The 22,795-nt window shown below is 38.9% G+C and overlaps 1 protein-coding gene across 1 annotated transcript; it reads right to left on the bottom strand.

Moving 5' to 3' along the window:
• Nucleotides 1-1,203: 1,203 nt before the first annotated feature.
• LOC137274180 (A-kinase anchor protein 17A-like) lies at nt 1,204-18,343 on the bottom strand. The gene is made up of 4 exons (XM_067807221.1): nt 17,075-18,343; nt 12,998-13,146; nt 6,044-6,284; nt 1,204-4,960 (listed from the first exon to the last, which is right to left on the bottom strand). Exons 1-4 carry the CDS (start codon nt 17,849-17,851, stop codon nt 4,670-4,672), a joined length of 1,458 nt encoding a protein of 485 aa, XP_067663322.1. The 5' UTR covers nt 17,852-18,343; the 3' UTR covers nt 1,204-4,669.
• Nucleotides 18,344-22,795: the final 4,452 nt, after the last annotated feature.

Below are 22,795 nucleotides of genomic sequence, written 5' to 3'. Positions count from 1 at the left end.
ACCCGGTAGGTCAATTGGCACAAACGGAAGGTCGAGTTCACTTCATAAATTTGGGAGGAGCGCATATAAAGCGGCGATCTCTCCATTGTTCACCCCTTCACCCTTTTGATGTTTTTTTTTTTTTGCTTGTTTGGGTTTTTTTGGGTTTTTTTAAATCCTCTGGGTGTTGAAACTTTAATCAGGTATGATACCAGCAGTCACTTTTAGCATTATATTTTTAGTAAATATGAGTGTTTAAGAAGAAACACGCTGAAGTCGACAAACTAAGTTAATAAGTAAATACCAACTGATTGGTATGTATAAGGGAAAGCACGCCTCCGTGGTTTTGGTAGACAATGTAAAACTTATAAATAAGTGATATTGGTATATCTACGATTGGTATTTCATCGGTGTGTCAATGAATAAATAGATCATTATTCATAATTTCAAAATTTCGATATATCCTTAACTATTTTAGTCCAGTATATAAATAGATAATTCAACCCCACTTCCGTCGTCGGCCCGGTGGCCGTGTGGTAGAGCGTCTACAAACAGAGTTCCTATATTGCTTTACAGTTCCTATATTGATACACAAAACATTTGCACTTTGAGCTTAGTCTTGTACGATATCTTTCAAATGATTTCAAACACGCATATAAAACAGTTAGGAAAAGATGTTTGCAGAGAGTAAAACCTGCGAAGAGGTCTTACTAACGAACAGTAAACCTGGGAAGAGGTCATGATATGTCAATAAATTTGTTTATTATTCATAACCTGATTAGATCATTACATATTTTATTCTCTTTCCACACTTTAACAAAATAGGCCTTCCGACTGTGATTTTTAAACATGATAAAATTCTGAAATGTGTGACACGTTAAGAATTCCTGAGGGATAGAGCAGCAATAGCCTATTGCGGTTGGCCCTAACAGAAATCAGATCGTTGTGAGGTTTCTTTGCAAACATTGGGTCCCAGCTTTCTTGCATGCAAACCCAAGGCCCTTTATCGATGACTGAAACGTTGAGGAAATATAATTTTGTTGTTACAAGCATTGTCCATTCTTATAACACTTGCACGGTCTTAAACTGCTAACGGTTGTTGTCTGTTGGTAATGTGTTTGCATATGCAATTCCATAAAGCGCGGCCAGCCTGCTGACTGGTGCATATTAACGCAAGCACCAGTTTTGACTGGATCAATCTATTAAAAATATACAAACAAAAAATGCAGTGAACAGGGGTTTATTAACAATATGTAAAAATTACATTTCGACACATCTTAAGAGGTTGTTTTTTTTATTAAAATGACAATGGATACATGGATACCAGCTACAAAACGGAACTGTTCATTGATATGAATCATTTCTAAAATTCAAAATGTCGCAAACTTTACTGGGGTTGATGAGAAGGACGGGGGTGACTGGGGTGGATGAGAAAGACGGGTGGGAGTGGGAGTGGGTGGAGTAGTGTGTGTGCACACTTTATTTCCACCCGAGTTTCATTGGTCATTTGACAAAATCTTATCACAAAAGGTGGATACGTACCTCTCCACTCCTCCCTCTGGATCCGCCCATGCTTTAACAGGCAGATACTGAGACGAAAAAAGAATAGAACAGCATTTTCAGTGCCCATGGCATTCATGCTGAGTTCAAATGCTGACCTGGGGTCAAGAAACAATGTCACAAACGCCACAATGGATACGCCAAAACTGAGTAGCGAAAATAGCTGCGCATCGTTTCCTTTTACAGTTTATTGGCAAGCTTGTGGAACGGCTGCCATATTCTCTACAACCGTTCAACGCAAAACCATGAACCTTATCCTATCAAATTTGGCACGTGGCATTCTATGTCGCTCTATTTCATCCCAAGCTCTATTGAGATTGGGTGAATTTGCAGGCCAAGGCAAGAGCTGAACTTCATGCAGCTGAAGAAAAGCAGTAGCAATCAGAGGTTGGAATGTCAGTCCCACTGAAGAACCATGAAGAATCTATACTCTGCAGCCCACACTTATGGAGTGATATTCAACAATACCTAAAGGGGTATCTGACTTGCACCTCTTACGAAAAGCAAGGGTTAATGAAGGCCAACATTCTATCACGGACCATCACGGTCCTTTCCCAAAGACTTCTGAAGACACACTGCCATGTGTCAGTACCTGGAATGTCAAATGTGGACCCATCTGTAAAACAGTCTCCATTACACCTCTGGTTGACGTTTGATGGTCTTCTCAATAACCTTACCTCAGGATAGGTTGAACGTCAGTACATTGTGATGGTATACGTCACACCCTGTAATGTGTTAGAGTGGAAATACTTAAGTCCTGGAATGGTTTGAGTCAATGGTGACTGCAGTCTGGAACATGTGCTGAGGGGAATTATGCCTATCAGTATGTCCTGTCTCAGCATCGTGATTCATGGGTGATCATCCCAACAGCCTAATGACAGTTGATGTAAGATGTGCAGTTCATTTGTCATTTATTTGTTTGAACAATCAGACAATTCAGTTCTCCAAATTAAATAGGGGTTTTGATGTCCATGTGCTCTCCACAGTTTATTGAGGTGCACAGAAACATGTTCCAAATGTCAATGCTGAAAGTCACTTATGTCATTAAACACAATAGTACTTGCTGTTCAATCCAGATCACCAAATACTATGTTTTTATCATTATTTGTGCACTCATGTAGTTCCAAAAAATATGTTTTTAGGCTTTCATGTTTCGACATATAGGACATAAATGTGAGAGAAGGAATAAGTGAGTGAGATGAACATAGATAATGGGAGATAAAATGCGTGATAAAAAAAGTGATAAAATGAGATTTTAATGCAAAGATCCTCATTTAGCCATCGTCTATTGTAGACAACACTTGAATACAGTAAGGTTGGATGACAAAGGGTGCTCTTGTAACTGTGTAAAATGAGAAAGGAAATATTACCTGATGAACATTAGATCAAATGTAGTTGTACAGAGTCTTGATGAAAAGAAAATGAAACGAGGGAGGCCATTTTCAGGCAGTACATATTCATGTGCAACTTAAGCCAGAATATCCACACTACACTACTTATCATTTGAGGCTGCGTGCCATCACTAAGTTTAAAAGTTCAATACAAGAAGTCAAATCATCCCTGATGTAACAACAAATTACTGAACAAATACTTCAGGACACGACAACAAATAGATCGTTGTTTGAGATAAACGTGTACAACAGATTCACCAACATTAACATTGCTGATAAAGGTGAATGCTGATGTACAAGATTTTAGGCAAAGACATATGACCTTTGACATGAGTGTTTTACCAGTACGGAAAACGCTGTCAAAACCTAATTGTGCAAAGTAAATTCAAAACATAATGCTTGTGAGGGTTGGGAAGGTCAAGGATCTGAGCAGGGTCAAAATAAAGGGGCACTAATCTCGGACAATTCTCTGTGACTGATTATTTTCCCATGTGTACCTGGTGTCCTTGAAATCTCAACAATTTCATAACCTAGGTTTCAGACAATAATAGAATGTCTCCGCACATAAATCTGCAAATATGAAATACAGTTTCATCAAGGTCTAAACTGGGAGGGGGCAGTGTGATAGTCTTGTGGTTGAATGTAGTTTAGTTATACACCACTTATAGCAATATTCCAGCATTATCACGGTGGGAGACACCAGAAATGGGCTTTACACACTCTACCTATGAGGAGAATCGAACCCAGGACTTTGGCATGCCAAGCAAACGCTTCAACCGCTAAGCTACCCCACTGCCCCTATTTGAAGGAATAGTGTGTCTGCATATAAGAAAGAAATGTGTTTAATGCCATGTGTCTTTTAACAGTGTAATATTGCAAAACATATGCAGTGTCTCAGAATATTTTAAGTCATATTTTCATCAAGCGTTGGACATATACGTAAAATGTCATTGATCAGCTGTCAACTACGTTCCTGATGATTGTGGGTCTTGAAAACATTCCAATGAATTACATAAGAATAAACTACAGTATTTGTTGTCATACCTATTTTCCACATAATGGCATCAGGTGGACTTACATCCTTATTTCATGTATCCCAATCTTCATAAAGTATTCAGAAATGTGCACAAAGATTGCCTTAATGTTTTTTACACTGTCCTAACAGATGGTAGCCAAGTCTCTTGTCACACTCGGTTGTATAAGCCAGCTAATCATATAAGTCAACAGATTCAGAATAAGTCAGCCAGGTTGAAGCCACAAAATCTTTTGTCAGATTTTAACACCCTCGGTTGTATAAGCCAGCTAACTGTATGAGGCAGAATAAGTCAGCCAGGTTGAAGCCAAAAATTCTTTGGTCAAATTTTATCACAGTTAGGAAAAATGAAAGCAAATCTTCAATAAGTGTTTGTGTTTATCCTTCTATTAATTGTGTTTATCCTTCTATTATTTGTACACACTTTTATTTTTTTTCTTATTCTGAAACAGTACGACCAGCAAATCCATAAAACAAGAAATAAAATTAGTCTGGCCTTATGAGCAATAATTGTTTTACTCCACTTTTAGCAATATTCCAGCACTATCATGGCAGAGGACATGAGGAATGGTTTACATTAAAACTGACAATAAAGAAGAGGGCACTTCTGAAGGAAGTGTCTTACATAAGAAATGCACCAAACATGGCAGATAGTTCCTTCACAGTTGCTCCACTGTGAAGACAATCACTTCAGAGGTGGGACAAGTCACTTTTTTAAGACAACAGCACTCTTCAGTTTGTGTTTTCCTGACAGTTTTTTTCTTAAAAGTTCTCGTTCCTGCTCTAGTTTCTTTTCTTCTTTGGCTTTAATATTTCTCAGTATTTTGTCCCTTAATTCCTTCTCTTGACACATCAGTTCTTCTTGCTTTCTTTTCTTTACTTCAGCTTTTCTCATTTCCTCCTCCAGTTTCCTTTTACGTTCCATTTCTACTTGCCTCTGTTTCTCACATTCAACTTCTTCTTCCCTCCTCTTGAGATCCTCTCTAAGTTTATCCTCCTGTTTGAAAGAAAGTATTATATGAATTTACCGTTGTCAAATATTTCTAAATTTCCTAAAGTAGGGGGTGTTGGGGTAGCCTAATGGTTAAAGGAAGTCTTGCGATGATTTAGTTAAGTATGAAATTGATTGACAAAGGTTCATGCGATGTACTGATATAAGTCACCTTGACATTCAGTAAGGAAAGCCAAAAATGGCTGAATAATGGCCTTAAATTCCATTTCCAAAATTAGCAGGGGATGATGCAACATAAATGACCACTCATAACATTCTCTTCCCACAAAGGTTACTAGTCATACCTTCCAACAAACATCTGCTCTAATATGGCCATACTTCTCAGTTCTCATAAAATCCCCTTGCAGCAAAAAATCGCAACAGAAATCGTTTCCCTTCTTTCTATCCAATCAGACCACATGTTACATTGACTTAGATTAAACATACCATAATACCAGCAAATATGGGGCCACAAATATCCCTCCTCACCTGGGGATATGTGTTGATGTAACACCAAAGACATTTAATGGATAGCATGTCTGTTGTCAACGAGAGCGATGGAGATGCCATTGAACCCCCATTACATGACTGAGTTTTGTCTTGTAGAAACGTTTGTGCATTGCACAGGGGAAGAGGTTTTAGCTTTCCCCAAGGCATACAGAAATTAAAGAAGCTTTGTGAATGATCACTTTTGAAACAACGTTGCTTATTGCCCAACCAATCAGGATTCCTGAACACTCCAACCACGAAAGAGACATGTTAGAACAGAGGTTCATAAAAAGATATGATAAGTAATCTCTGTGGAAGAGAATGCAGGAAACATACAATCTGTAGAAAACCATCGACCCACACGTGCAGATGTCAATGAAGGGTGACAGGACAGACTTTAGGATTTGTGTCATGGTCATAATGCTCCAAACTAACTCATTTATCAAGTCAATTCAAGCATTCATTTTTTACCAACATGCGATTGTGATTGTATATGTTTACAAAATACAGCCAACGTGTTGTATTGCTTGTCCTGATACAGGAATTCCTTATTCTTATATAGACAAGCATTCAGTTACTTAAGCTAAATATATGTCATACCTTAATCCTGTTGAAAAGTTCTGCTAGCAAATGAAGTGACTCGAGTTTCCTCTTAGCAAGCAGCAGTTTGCGTTCCTCTACAGCAATCTTCAGTTTCATGCGTTCCTCTTCCTCACAACGTCTTCTTTTCAAACGCCTGTCTCGCCTTTGTTCTTCTCTTTCCTTTCTTCTTTCTTCTCTTAACTCCATCCTCTCCTGTTTTCTTCTTTCCCTTTCTAGTTCTTCATGGAGTTTCTTTTGTCTTAAAGAGTTAAAAAAACAGTAGGTATGTATTCAAAATGAAGACTTTGGCAGATATAAATGTCTGCAGCTACAGTTAACCGTATTGTCAACATCACTATTTACATATTACATCTCCAATATGTTATTAGACTCGTGAAAATCCTCGGTAGAATAGCTCTTCAGCAACCCATGCCAGCTACAAAAGGTGACTATGCTTGTCGTAAGAGACGACTAACGGGATCGGGTGGTCAGGCTCACTGACTTGGTTGACACATGTCATTGGTTCCTGAGATGGTCATGCTATTGGTAACTGGATTGTCTGGTTCTGACTCAATTATTTACAGACTGCTGCCATACTTCTGGAATATTGCTGAGTGTGGCGTAAAAACTAAACTAAACTCACTCACTCACCCAGATGTTATTAGCTCTCAAAAACCTGTATTTTTTATCAAACCATTTCACACTATCAGAATCAAAATTTATCAATGACTATAATTATGTATAATAGGCTTCAAGGTGAGTTATTTTGCAGCCAGAATTTAATATGTATGAGTGACATTTCAGTTATAATACCAAATCATTATAATAAAATAATATCTTATTCTGTGTTATTTCTGAAAGAAACTACAAAGTGGAATTGGAACTAATAATGAACGTTTCTGATCTTGAGTTGGCACCGATCAGATGAGCATGTGGACCAAACACAGAGATACAGAAATCAGTTCGCTTTGTGTGCACATCCATCAGCAAGTGTTGGCTGATGCTGTTTAGTTAAACAAAGTGAAGTAACTAAGGCATAGTGAATTAGTCATTTAATTACATAACATTTAACTCCCTGTGCCTAGCTCACCTGAGTACCTAAAATATACAGGTTTTTCATTGCCATCACTTTAGCGATGCAACATGTCAGAATATAGACCAGCATCATATGACAGAGCTCAACACAACTAAAGACTGTATAAACATTTGAAGGCAAATATGTTTTATAGAAAATCTATGGATTATGTTTGCACTGGTGATGGTCTACAGATGGTCTAGATAAACTCACATTGGTTTTCTGCCAATAGCAAGTCCATCAAAGTGACACTAGAGGAAACGACCACCTTCCTATACTCACCTACCACAGGTAACCTGCCACAATTAGAAGAACAGCCCAACCAGCTGCCAAACTGGACCACGTAAGACTGATTATCCCATATTCAGGAACTAATGCACACATACACCATTCAAATCCTCAGAAATTGGCTCAGATAATGATGATCTTTTTTCCCAAATTACCACCAGAAATTATTGCTGCCTCTGCTGCTGCTGCTACAAAATCAAAAGGTTCACAAAACCAGCACACTTTCAGCTTTCCAAAGGTACACTCATCTCTACATCAAAAACTAAGACTGGAAAATTACATAAACAATGCTGAATTCAGCAGACAATACCTGGTATTTCTTAACTTCAACAAAGCAGTCAATGTGGTACGGTATGACAGAGAGACTAAATAGTAGCAAAAACAAAAAAACAACAAATAACGCTTTGGTTACTTGTTGACCGGAGTACCAGTGAAAAACATATGCACAACAAAAAGTAGCAAGCTGTCAAATGTTACCAGTGGATCAGGTAAATTATCAAACAAATTTCACTATGTAACTGACCACTTTATGAACTACATAAAGAGATGCAGCTAGTTATGTTTGTAACACTCATTTTGATTAGTTCTTCTGAAAATATCATCCAATGAAATCAGTCGTCTTGTTAAGACTACACATTTTCTCTGTGTGCAACGACCATGTACACGACTGAACTACAAACAATTGGTCATATTCATATTTTTAAAGATTTTAAAAAAATTACTCACATATAAAATACCCACATAAAATGTGGGTACCGGAAAATTTGAGTACCCATCAAAGATCAGTAGTAGCCACTTACTACAGATACCATTGGGTAAAATACCCAGATTGCAAAAAGCATATCTAGAGCCCTCCAGGGACAAGAGGCTATGACACCCCCTCCCTGCAGCAAAATAAGAAAAATCTTAAAAATTTATTAGCATGATAAAATATCAGCATATACTGAAAATGTTAGACTAACAGCTAGTCTCTGAAATGAACATATTTTACTGAAAAAACGTTCATAGTGAAAAAAAATATAATGAAATGGAGCCCTGAGACTTTCTTCATTTTCAGAAGCTATGGAAATCTAGACTTGCCACATTTTCTAGACTTGCGTGGGCTTTCTTAGATATATATACTTCAGGGTCTGTACAACAAACTATGAAAATGTGGGAAACATGTGGTAAAGACCTGAACATTCTGGAGTATCTATGTTAGAGTATCTGTGGGGGAGCCTCTAGGGACACACACCTGGAAGTCACTTACCAGATCAGTGACTAAGTGTTTGAGTATGATTTAATATTGCTTTCAGCAATATTTCAGCAATACCGTAGCAGGGAACACCAGAAATGTGCTTAACACATTTTGCCCATATGGGGAATCAAACCCGGTCTTCAGTGTGATGAGCAAATGCTATAACCACTAGGCTACTCCACGATCCCTCCATATTAGAGAACTCACAATGCTGTTTAAAAAGTGGTTAGAGGTTTCCAATGTTATAATTAGGACTACACTAAGCACCACTGAGTACCATTACATTTGACCACTTTGACCTCCTTTGACCTCCTACCCGTGAAGGTCCCGGGGTAGAACAGGCCTTTAGCAACTCATGATTGCCAGTAATGGCAACGATGCTTGTCGTAAGAGACGACTAACGGGATCGGGTGGTCAGGCTTGCTGACTTGGTTGACAGATGCCATCGGTTCCCAATTGTGCAGATCGATGCTCATGTTATTGGTCACTGGATTGTCTGGTCCAGACTTGATTATTTACAGACTGCCGCCATATGGCTGGAATATTGCTGAGTAAAACTAAACTCACTCACTCATTCATACCAAACAAAGTAAAACCATGGTGGTTTTTGTTGCCCTGTCTTACTTTTGGCAATATAGTGATGAAACAATGGAGTGAGTAAGTGTGGTTTTACACAGTTTTTAGCAATATTTCAGCAACATCAGAGTGGAGAACACCAGAAATGGGCTTAACACATTGTGCCCACATGGGAATTAAATCGGGGTCTTCGGCTTAGTGGGCGGATACTCTAACCACTAAAATACCCTTCTGCCACACTTACCAGATGAAAAATATACCATGGTTATGTGGCCTTTCAAAAGACAAGCTGTCATGATAACCACGACTACAGCAACTAGGTAAATCACTGGAAGCACTAGAAACAGAACTCCCACTAAAGCACTAGAAACAGAGCAGGCAATTTTCTCCAGCATAAACAATTCAGGTAAATAATAAACTAATGGGCAAAAATCGCCTGATGTTGTGACTCATAAAGAAGACAACAAGGTGCATATGACCAATAATATATATTATTGTTTATTATACAAAATTTGACCATTTACGAAATATGAAACAGAATCACCAATGTGCAGTTGATAGTAATCTGGTCACGGAATCAAGCATAAGAGACGTGGGATCGAAATGAAATGTTACCCCATCACAGATCACTCAAAAGACGTGTTTCAAGTCACATTATGGCCTGTCCAAGCCTTCAGTAGAGTGTGTGACAATCCCTTTCAATAAAAAAAATCTTTCAAATCAATACATGTCAAAATGCGACTCTTCATGGACAATGTTTGTCACCGGGTGATGTTGTCAGGAATTCTCTGCCACAGATCCAAGCGAACTTGGTTAAGCTGCTGTCATCTCAACTGTCTAACAATATGATCCCAGAGATGCTCTATCGAACTGATATCGTGCTGGTCAGGGCAATACGTTTATGATCACATTGTTGAGGTTGTCTTGTATGAACCTGGTAGTATGTGAACGTGCATTGTCCTGTTCCAAGATCAATCCCCTCGGCTGTTGAAACAAAAAGGTAACACAGTTGGTCTCAAGGCTTTGTCTCTGTACCTTTGAGCAGTCAAATTTCCATAAAGGATGACAAGACGTGTCCTCTACTGACCACAATTCGCACCCTATGCCCACTGCCTCCACCAAAAGGCTGCACTTCTTTGATACGATTTGGCACCAGTCGCTCACTCATACATCTGTATACACAAACTCACCCCTCATTTTGAATCAACTCTTGCCAGTAAACAGAACTCTCTCCAAATCACATTGCTGTCACCAACATAAAGTTCGAGCCCATTATAACCTGCATTGAAACTGTTCATGGATCAAGGTCACTCCAAGAAATGGATAGTGAGCTCTGATGCCACCCTTACAGATTTGTCATACAACGCTTTGTCTGCTGATAGGGTATCTCAAGGCCATTGGTGCAGTGACAAATCTGTTCTGCAGATGTACTCTCCCGATGTAATGGTTTTCAGGTGGCATGATAACCCTTGGTCTACTCATTCAGGGACAGTCTTGTGCCTGGCCCGTCTGTTGGTAACAGCTTAAGAAGTTGCTAATGGCTTCTTGGCTACAATTGAAGACTCTGGCAATGCAATGTTGTCAGGCCTCCACTTCTGCCATACCAATGGCTCTATCACGTCAAGTAGAGCATTTCTGTGATGTTCTTTTTGATACTGCATGGTTGCACTGTTCCACACCTGTACTATGGTGTAACATGTTTTCGGGGTAATAACGCAAAAGATGATCTTGTACATAAATGCGTATCAGTAGATTATCAAAACTGTACTTCCGTAAAAAATATCACTTCAGGGTCACGCCCTTGTACGGAAGTGCACATGATGCATTCTTCTCCATAGAAATCAACAAATATAACATGTTATTTTACCTAAAAGCCAAGCCAACTGGTTATATTTTTCTTGATTATTTGAATGTTATTTTGCGAAAGTTGTTAAAAATAATCATATTTACAGTTTAGTTATTCAATCATAAGCACATTCATTCTTCTTGTCTGCATGGCTTGCAATGGCAGGGACAATAAACCATGTCATGTCTGTGTAGTATAGTGACATCGCAGCAGCAGTTTAAATAAACCCATTGGTCACAAGCCTAGTACGATTTCTGCAGTATGGAAAAAAATATGTAAAAGATGACCAATTCAGTCTTCTTTAGTGTTTTTATTACGTCAGCAACATTCCAATCCAGTCACGTGATATTTATGTTTGGCTTTGATTCGAGCAGATGATGGTCCACTTGACAAGTTGCGATTGACTTATTTCAAAAGTTATGATCACATTTATGAAGGTTCTCAAAGTGCATGATGTTCTAGGGTAGAATTTTAGTACTTTGACAGAAATTATGCCACAACTTCCATGAAAGCTGAATGTTTCAAACATTTTGTGTTCTGATTGCGATGGAAGCTTCCACACTCGAGAATGGTGGTGTTGTCATCTCACTGTACGCAAGAAATTACAGGGAAAAGAAACGCCCTGAAAACATGCTTCCCCACCCCCCAAACATGGTATGGTATGGTATTTATGCAACAATTTATGCTGTTAGGGGAATTTCACATGCCATCACAAAATTCACTTAATCACAGACTTATTATGCCTTGCTACTAGACCACAGAATGTGTTTGGGCGAATGTATATGTAATTGCTAAAACGTTCTTTTGCACAGTAGTTAATACCGCAAGAACATCTGAGATGAAGCCCTAGCTTAGAAAAATCTCTCACTGAAGCCATCTGTAATACTCATTCAAAGTCACACCTATGATGGCATCCGTCACCATAAAGTCACTATAAAGAGCTACAACCTCTCTGGACCTTGAAAACTCCCATAGCTGACACTGCTTTAACATCACTTGAAAACAACCAAGCATACAACCAGTACTTATCCCTGAATTCAAACAGCCCTATACACATGGGTACAATGAGTGAAGTCCATTTCTGATGTTCCCCTTCATAATTTTGCTGAAATTTGCTAAAGTAGTGTAAAATCACTCTCTCACTCACTTGACCATCCTCGATATCTCCTGGGCATACGTTCCAACAAGTCTCTACCATACCCTGGATGCACAGCCCGTTAAAATTATTACATCCCTTGGCTGGCTTTTTATTCAATCAGGTGTCTATGCTGGGAAGTTGAGCGAACCAATCACAACTCGCTTTTTCGCTTTTCAATTTATTTGACCGATTAAACTTGGCAAAACAAACCATGAAAAGGTTCTCTGAAAGAGGTAGAAGGAGTTTTTGCATATATTTTTTAAAAGTTTCAAAGGGAGGTAATAAAATTATCGGGCCGAGCCATAGATGCATCCTGGGTATAGTGGAGACTTATCGGAACATATACCCTGGAGATATCGAGGATGTCACTTGACTGGAGTCCAACAGAACACCTATTGGACAAGATTCAAAGATGATTGAATGACCTCCACGCAAAGCCGACAACTCAGGCTGGACTTGATCAAGCATCTCACAGAGTATGGACCAAAGTGCCCATGGCCTTCATCAACCAGCTACTTCATGTGCAGACAATGCAATGCTCTAACTTATTCCTATAGAGGTCACACACAATACTGACTCTTGAATATCTCTTATACCATTTTGGGTGATTTTGTTTCTGTAAACACTAAATGTGATTTCCGAAAATGTGTTTAACATATTTGTCCAGTTTGAACTCAATCCTTCGTTTTGATTGTTAATTAGAGTGAATTAAGGTATGTGCTTTAAGAAGCCGCTATCAGTGTGACATTTTGCAGTTCAGCATACTGAAGACAGAAACTAATAAGCTTTAAGAATTGTCTGATGAAAAATACCTCTCTTCTTCTTCCTTTCTTTCGTTTTCTTCTTTTTCCTGTTTACTTTTCATTAATCGGATCCTCTCTAGTTCTTCTAATTTTTCACGTTCAAGACGACGCTTCCGTATTGCCTTGTCAGATAGATGCTTTGTCTTGTCAAAATCAACCTATAAAACAGAAATATATCAGTAATCAAAGCAGTGCAATGGATGTAATATACGTGATTAGTCTGTTACCATTACTTGTGATAACATGTGAATTGCCATCAAGGGGAGTAAAATACCAACAGGATTTGTCAGTTATAAATATGCAATAAATATTCAAACTACGTAGAGCACTGAAAACACCTCAAAAAGACACATTTCTTGGCAAGCATATTTTACAAATAACTGTGATTATCAACTTCCATTAAAGTACCTCAAAAACAATTACAATCAAAGAATTTTGTATGGTACCATATATACCAAGATGTACAAACTCAGTTACCTTACAAAACCAGTACATTTTGGCATATACAGAAGGATTTTACCACCACTTCGTTTAGTTTCTCCTTTTCCATTTTTTTAGAGATCCTCAGTTTTATTAAATATGTCCTCAAAGTAAGTGTCACAAAGAATGTGTTGGCATTACAAATCTCTCTTATTCTACTTGACTGACCACAAAACTGAGTTCATATCATACTGTAGATATATACACTGCTTCCTGCATAGCTGAATCTGTGGTTTACAGACTGATGATCAAGCACAGCTCCATGTCTATTATGCCTTCTTCTTTGGATGTACGGCTCGGCACATGGGTACAGGATGACAGCAGATCAAGTGGTTTTCTGTGACTTTCTCAAGATACATGTTGACAAATATGATAAAGGATATTGTCTTCTCTGCAACTGACTACATAGCCTCTGATTTGCACGAAGTTGTATATTGAGTTTATCCAGACACCACTATCTATACCCTTCATTTTTTCAATACCATTATGAAGGTGGGTAGATCTATATTATCATTATCCATAATGTATGTTATCCTTTATTGGTAGCTGGAGGAATGAACCAGCATTGTGAGTTATAGCAGATGGTAAGCAATCTCTCTGTACTGAAGTTCTCTGACTGCCATGAGCCACTCTCCAGAGTAATGCATAAACAACAGGACTGGGCAGTGCACTCATGCAGAACAGTCCCAAGTGGGGCACTCACAGACCCTGAAATCAAATATGCCCAAATAGAAAAGGAACTCTTAGCAGTTGTCTTTTGGATGGAAAGAATGTATGGCTGATCTGCAAGTGTCCAGTCCAACTACAAGTCCCTGGAAGTCATAATGGTTAAACCATTACCCAAGGTACCAGTGTGCCAAATAGCCACTGGCACACTAATTCCTGGCTCGTGAAAATCCTGTGCAGTCAGTTTATCTCCAGTCATTGGCCTGACTGGCTAGTGAATTTCCATGGGGTCATTTTGCAAATAAATCAATCTCTCCTAATTGTTAAATTATAAACACTTTAAATCATGCAAGACTACAGCCTGATAAAAATGTCCATCACATAAGCATTAGCAGCTTAATGATGAAACCTGTGTCTTGCTGACAATATCTTTTCCTCATCTATTTTTGAAACCTATTGTTTAGTTTCTACATTCCAATTTTAGGCTAGTGAATTATTTTGTAGGCTAGTAACTTTCTTGTATGTCTAACCTGGCTGACTACCAAATTTTTAAAACTATTTCACTCACTGCAACATGCCAAAAGGATGACATCACATGTTATTGCATTTGCTACAATGTGAAAACAATGCCTCAAGTATAAACGGCGAAAGGAAATGCTTCTCTCTCATACACAAAGCAGAGCTGCTCACTGAATAAGGAGATGGAATCCATCAACGTGACAGACCATGTTCCAGTTGCTGCTGAGAAAATGCAAGAAAATAAGGAACACACACTGAAGGATGAAAATCTTCAAAACTTGTATGATGTCATCTGGAAATGATGGCCAGATCCAGTATCTGGATCCAATCTCCAGTATACCAGAAACCACCAAATCATACTGTCATGCCCGGGACAAGCTTCCTGTCCAAGACAGACTAATCTTTAGAGGATACGGAGCAGACATGCCCCAAAGTCTTCGCCAAAGGCAGAAGACAGTGTCCGAGAGAGCATCTACTGACCATGAATGAATGCAGCAGTAAATCTATGTATGTCATTCTAATGACACAGAACAACGAAAGGAACCAATGATCTCTCACAATGTACTTGACCAACCATAAGTAATTGCAAGAACCTGATAACAGTCAACTATTTCTCAAACTTCTGGGAGATTGACTATCGTCCCAATACATACTCTCCAACAGTGATCAACATGCTGAAGGAACAATTCGCCAGACATGGCATGCCTGATGTCTGTATTGTAGACAATGGACCTCAGTAATCGTTTGACAAATTCAGATAATTTGACAAAATCTGGAACTTCACTCATGTTACATCAACATCAGCCTACCTTCAAAGCAATGGAAAAACCAAGCAAGCAGTGAAGGCAGCTAAAAGTCTGTTGAAGTAAGCAAAACAGGCCAAGAGTGACCCATATCCTCCAATTCTGGACTTTGGAAACATGCCAACTCAAGGAATAAATTACAGTTCTGCTCAATGTCTTATGAGTTAAAGAACCAGAATGTTCCTTTCGACTTCACAAAAATTGTTCCAGCTGCAAGCTGCAATCATCTCACAAATCATTATTAGATTTGAAGAAGATGGCTTTCTACTTCAATAGCGGGAGTAAGTCTCCCTCTGCTTAACAGTGGTGACAGTGTGACAATATCACCACACACAAGTGACAAGTTGTCAAGAAAAGCTGAAGCCAAAGTGATCACCGAGAACAATCAACTAATGAAGCACGATGGAAAAGATATCACGAAGACACACGAGCCATAAAAACTAACTCCAGCAAGATGAATCAGTCTTGCTGACATTCAGTCTCCCTTTCCTGACAGATGTGCTGCCTCAAGTTCCACTGTGCCCAAAGCTGTTGACTCCGAGGCCTACACCACGCAAAATTATTAAAACATCTCGGAGAACTGCAACAAAACCCATATACTTCAATGACAGCTGAGTACAGTTGTTTGATCCCGTACTCTCAGTAGACTGGACTATGGTAACAGTCTCATCTCTGGCCTCAGCAACCTTCTTCTGGACAAGCTACAGAAGGTCCAAAATACTGCTGCACAGATAATAAACCGTTCTTCTAAACAGACTTGCATTCACGCCAGTGGGAATCATGGCAGTATAAATAGATGGTTTCTCAGAACTAACTGTAAACATTATCACCAGTTCAGAATTTCTCATGTTATTTGTGAAATGTCATATGTGTGACTAGATGAATGTTTTTTTTCAATAGTTTGATAGGAAATGAAACAATTAATGACCTCTTTTAACTTGAACTTGATATCATACAGATTGTGTGACTATCCCCCAACTAAGTCAAATTGTTCTTATAGGGTTCATAACTTTGTCTTCAATATTTCTCCATTGTTACTTACCGTGAATAATTTTCCTTTGCTGTATTTCATTGTTATAAAATACCATGGATAAAAATACTAGAATTGTACCGGAACTGCATGTGTCATACTGAAGCCTTGATGATAACTGTTGTGTGGGGATAACAGCCAGGGGTGCGAGAAAGGATGGAGATGGCACGGCACAGCACAGGTTAATGGACATATAACTTTCTCGGTACTTGTGCACGTGCTTCTCAAACACCTGGCTGTTCCTTTCTCTGCACTCCTCCCTCGTGACAAGCAGTGAACTGTGTCAGTGTTTTAATAGTTTGTAAAACAAATTGTATATTTCTAGGACAAAAATTCTGCAAAAACCTCACAGAGTTGGTTTGGTGTTTCGATTATTATCAGACTTTCATTGAGCATATTATGTTTATTAGTTTTCGAGTTAGACTGCAATTTATTTCTCCACTTTTGAGCCAAACAGACTATAGTCATATTTACAGGTAACACAGTTCTATACTAATACAGCATGTTTGTCTTCTAATAGCATACAAGTTATTGGTTGTGGGCAGTTATAAGTATAAAGGTGACCTTCCTCTTAACATGCATACTTACTTTGATGTTTGCAGTGAGTGCCTTGCCTTCTTCATCTTTGTTCATAAGCTTCATGCCTCGTAATGCATCCATAGCCTTGACAAAACTAATGTACTCCTTGTATTGAACATAGGCATCAAATGTGAGATCTTGACCATAACAAAATGTCTGTATAGACCCTGGTTTTGTGGCTGCAATAATTTCCTTCCTGTATGGGTCTAACATAGGAATGTCCACACATCGAACCTCTCCAAACACTTCAAACACCCTCCTCAGCACCTGTTCACTTGGCTTGTCCTTCTTTGAATCCTTCCTTGCAGCAAACCATCTTGTTGGCAATTCTTTGAAGTGGATGGTGTCCGGTCTTTCCCCATTTTTCATCTCATTCATATTTTTTGCATCACGGAAATATGAATCCCAATCATGTCTTAGAGGAAAACTAATCTTTGCTTCTGCAGCTCGTACTTTCAAGCTATCAGGAAATCCACTTAGCTTAATGGCTTTTCCATCAAGTTTTGCGATCAACAACTTTATTTTTCCTTTGTTTTCGATTTCACCCTCTAACCGAATGAACTCCAAAGAACTTTTCACAATTTTTAATGTGATAAATATTTCTGGTCTGATCATATGTTTTACCTTTTCCATAACCTCCCAGTTAGATATACTCTTCCCAGGTGTCTTTAACTGTGGAAGTTGAACGCAGACATTAAGTTTAGCTATAGGCTTGAGATAAAGCTTCATCGGTTCATGAAGTTCCACTGCCTCGGAAGTGTCATTACAAACTGTCGTGTTTGACATTTTCTTCGTTTTGGCACATGTACAGTCACAAGTCACAAATCGTCAAGCAAACCATTGGGTTTTCATTCGTTGCAGACGATCCAATGTTTCATGCAAAACACTCTTGTCTTACAAACAGCAAATAGGCCGAGAGTGCAGCAGCTTTACATTTAGAAATTCACTACCGTTACTTTTATTCAGCTTACTGAAAACCATTCATTGATTAAGAAGAACGATATTCCATTTACTTTCGGCTGCTCCTGTCTAACACGACCCTCTTCCAAAACCGCTCAACATGTCATACTCGAAAATGATACATACAATTACTGGAATAAACGGCCCCGTGAAAAATAAAACAGTGGATATGAAAGACACCCTGCATTTTTCATCTACTACGTTTCCGAGACATTTATTACATGAACGTGTCCTACATTCAATCAGTTTGTCATTAATACATAAGCAACAAGCAGCTTCTAGATGTATATGGCAAAGGAATCAGGCTAAAACAGCAATACATCAAAACGGCACCAACAGACTGGCTGAACCTGCCCAGCGGGTAATACTAAAATTGATTACAGAGCATTAAAACGAAACATGCCCATCCCGATAAATAACGTGGACCATTGTTCACAGATTTCCAACTATGACCCGAAGTTGTCATAGTAGAGCAGTGTAATATACTTCACACCCTGCAGAAGATTCATTTTGACTTAAAAGACTAGCGATCGATATTCCCGTACATTCCGACATGAATGTAAGCTGAAATATTTAAAATGTCCCACTCAAGTAGAAAGCATTTTTTAACTGAATCCAAGTTCAACGAAAAGTTTCTTACAGAGTTCTCTGTTATATGTTATAATCTACAAAAGATTTTATGACAAAAGGGGTGATTTCAAATTCCCCAGAGTCAGCTTTCGTGTCAAAACCGAACAGACCCATCCTTTGGTGTTTACATTTAAGGACTTTTGAGACACAACCGAACATGATGTTCTTACCAGGATCTCAAACAACATGTACGGCTCTTGCTCAGATTATGTCGGATCAACGTTACAACATTCAAGGCCTGCGATAGCCTTAAAGAAGTTTAGTGGGATACACGTATGTGGAGGACATTTCGAAATACGCTTGCATCAATAACAAAAATGGTGTGCGATGCAATTACCGATTTTGACTTATCTTACGTATATACGTAATTATTTCATGCGAACAGCTGACTAGACTTTGCATGTGTTTATGACGCGTACCACCGGTGGGACCAGACATACGTTCGTCTTTTCACCTGGTATCATCACAATTTCATAGTGATTCATAAACACATGCTCTGTCAAAAGAGCCAATGCAGTTCTTCAATAATTCTCCAAATGAAAGTACAAATGCTACATCAGTCTCTTGCTAAACAAGAGATAAGATAAGCGCAAACCTATTGACATTCCCATGTTAGCCAAACCTAATTAAGTCATTCAGGGAAAAGGCCAACATTCTAAACTGGCGTTCAAATGAGACGATACCAAATATGTTTCTGTTATAAAACAACACAAAAGCATATTATGACAACAGTGAATATTTCATTGTAAAAAGCAAACATTCAGAAACAGTATTTAATTGATAACAAGAAGAAAAACGACACAGTTCGTGATCTAATGGCGCATTAATGACATTAGGGTGCATTGTTCAGTATTCGATCACCAATGCAGAATCGACTGTAAGCTCTGACAACTTTCTGGGAAACACGTGTTTTTCAGTACCGGGTATGGCCATCCCTGGCAGTGATGCAGACCCAAACCCGGTGTGGAACAGAATATGTGATTTCCTTCTGATTAGGGATCCGATATTATTCCTTTTCCAGGGCAACTGCCAAACAGTTCCTCGTGGATGGATGATTTTGGCGTTTCCGAATACCACGTCCCAGTTGATCAAAGGTGCTCAACTTGGGACAGATTGGGCCACCCCGTATTCAGACTTGAATAGGTGAAACTTACTTTCGCCACCAAAGAGCACTTGTCGCCATGATCGCTGCTGCCAGTGGCACAGTATTGTGCTATCTCAAATTGACACGTCGGTGTTGGGTCATTAACGTCCTGCCATTGACGTTTTTAGGCACGGTAACCATGATGGTGGAACCGTCTGGCCACAGTCTCTGTGCTTATTGAATGTCCAAGGCTGTCGACGTTTGATGGCGCCACAGTGACGCATCGGTTTCTCACGTGAAGCAAAAAAACCTGTCTGATATAGTTAAAACATTCCATTCACAGTAACTGAGTTTGATGATGCAATACAACATACGGAAGGCACTGCACATCCTTTTGACACTTACGAGACACTGGAAAACCCACCTGATCAAACCAAGACCTCACTCACCGACTCCGATGGATGATAAAAAATGGATGGGAACATACTCCAGTTTTTCCAATCCAGGGCAAGAAAAACGCATATGAATCTTCAAACATCAAACATGTGAGATGCTCATGCATCGCCTTGAAACAAGAAACCAAACCAAACCTGGTCAAGGCGAGTTCAAGGAAGAATCACTCATGTCACGATCATACACTCAAACTGGCAAATAAAATGAAAAATGTTCAATTAACCAGACAATAACGAAACCCAGTATTTCTCTTGACATGAAACCTCACGCACGCCATGACATGACATGACATTTACAGAACAAACACAAGCCAGAAAAGAAAGGGACTGGCGAGTTGCATTTCCCGCAAGACAGGTTGCCATTAGTTATAACAAGGAAAAATCGATCTGATCTGTTTGATCTCACCTAAACTTCAGAACTCCCCGATAATGGGGATCAAATTAGAAACATCATCAAACATCTCCCTTTAAGTAAACATTTTGAATTGTGGAGAATGTTTGGGGAACAATTCCCAAATCACTTATCAGGCCAAAAGTAAACTGTTTTGTGCCGCCCCGATAGCAACAGACACTTCACTACATGTAGAAACAGGTTAACGCTCATTTAAGCTAAGAAGGGACAGTTGAATGCACACACCTGCCTGATGGTCAGGCTGACTTCGAGTCAATTTATTATGCTCTAAAAACTCATACCGAAACTACCAGAAGCAAAGTCAGTTATCCTATTTGATTTGCTACGTGCCACCTCGAGTTGTCAACGACTGATACTCTACCACGAGACCAAAGAAATTCTAAAACTTATGTCATGGGGAAGATAATTACTTACTCCCCAGACAGCGTGAGCTAAAACCTTCAATAAAACACGACGTACTAGCATTGCAGTATACAATACACAAGGACGGTATGAGGCTTCAGCTGGCTAACTGAAATAATCAGTCAATGCCCAATACCTTATTCAAGCACAATATGGTCATGGTAAACCTATCGAAAGTCGATGTATTTCCCCGAACATCTGAATTTTAAAAAAGAGACATATTATATCTCAAAAGACACAAAGTAACTAATACTACTCAGTTTTCAGGGGCAGAATAATATACGTCTGACATATAATATGTTCAGTGGAGTCGTTTATATACAGGATGTACTGGGAAAGGTACAATTCTTGGCGACTACAAATATCTAACAGAAGGCCAGACGACAGCCAAATTCCTGAGATTATTTACACTGAAGAGAATAGCCGCGAAAAGCAAACCTGCTGATTGCTGGACGCATGTCCACAGGTGAAGAATCAGACTGTGTGTTCCTGGATGAAACCTTTTGGGATTCCGAGGTAGGTTTGGGATAACAAGTCCAGCAAGGACACCTATGACTATGATTTTGAGATACATGTAAATGGATGTCCTGGAAACATCCATCCTCTGACATTAAATGATCATCCCCAAGACTTTAGTTATGTCAATGGGGCAAAGGTGCCAGGCCTGCCTTCAATGCTCCAGGTGAACACATGTGCTACTTACCATGTGAACTTGCTTGTGAAGCCTCTATTGTGCTGTGGCTCATTTGCATGTAAGATGTGTTGTTTTTAATGGACTGTTTATCGTCAGTACTCTTCGAAGCAAATGTCTTTTCCATGTAATTACATTTTATTTATTATATGAAAGGTTGAACACTGATTCTGCTTTTATATGCATCAAAATGCTTTATGCTTTCTGTATCTTGTGAAATATGAAGTGCCTTCTGCTGACAATGTTTGTGATATTAACTTTGTGAACTTGGCATAAAAAATGATGTAAACATTCCATAAAAAACAGTTAACACTACAGATTTAAAATGAGCAGTTCGGCCTTTGTTAATCGCAAATCAAAAAGAATTTGTGTCTGTGTTTCTAAAGTCTTCTAAAGGGTATTACAATTTACAACCAGTGAACATGGGGAAAAGGTTCTCATGGAATCCTTTCTAGTTTTCCCTTTAGGTCAATCTATCACAGTCCCCTTTTATCCGAATTAGTCAGATATCGAAATAATAAAGACTACATGTGGTATTAGGGTTACTTGAAAGGTGTTCAAGCCATCATTCGATGTCAGTTTCCCGAGGCCTCCTACCTCTATTGTCAGTCAAAATGAGCATGTCCATTGTCAGAAATTTATCGGCTTTCGGTTTTATTTCAAAAGAACTCGAATATAAAGAACAAGTCAAAGAGGCTATGGGACCTCGACATAAGCTTAATGAACTCTATGCATCACGGTGAGCAAGTCTTGCAAATGACTTATCCATTTTCAAAGCATCATTAATTTTGATGCTGTTATCGATTCGACGGATGGTGGACTCGAGAGTTATGTTCCATCTATGTTTCATTCAGTCGTTTGAGATCATAACTGGTCTTGTAACTCTGCGCGTCATCCAGTGCAATCTGCAACCATTGATCTCAGCCAAGTCTCAAAATAAGCCCCGTTCGTCAGTAGCAGTTCGTGAGAATTCCGTGATGATGACATTGCATGGGAAAAGTTGTTCATAGGAGTCTGAGATTGATGTATATGATAATTATCTGCTAATCAAAACAATCGACTTTGTAAAAGAATAGTTTTATCCAAATATCAATGCTGC

Source organism: Haliotis asinina, chromosome 2 (genome assembly GCF_037392515.1).
Source record: "Haliotis asinina isolate JCU_RB_2024 chromosome 2, JCU_Hal_asi_v2, whole genome shotgun sequence".
Lineage (NCBI taxonomy): Eukaryota > Metazoa > Mollusca > Gastropoda > Lepetellida > Haliotidae > Haliotis > Haliotis asinina.
This window is presented reverse-complemented; position numbering and strand designations above follow the sequence as displayed.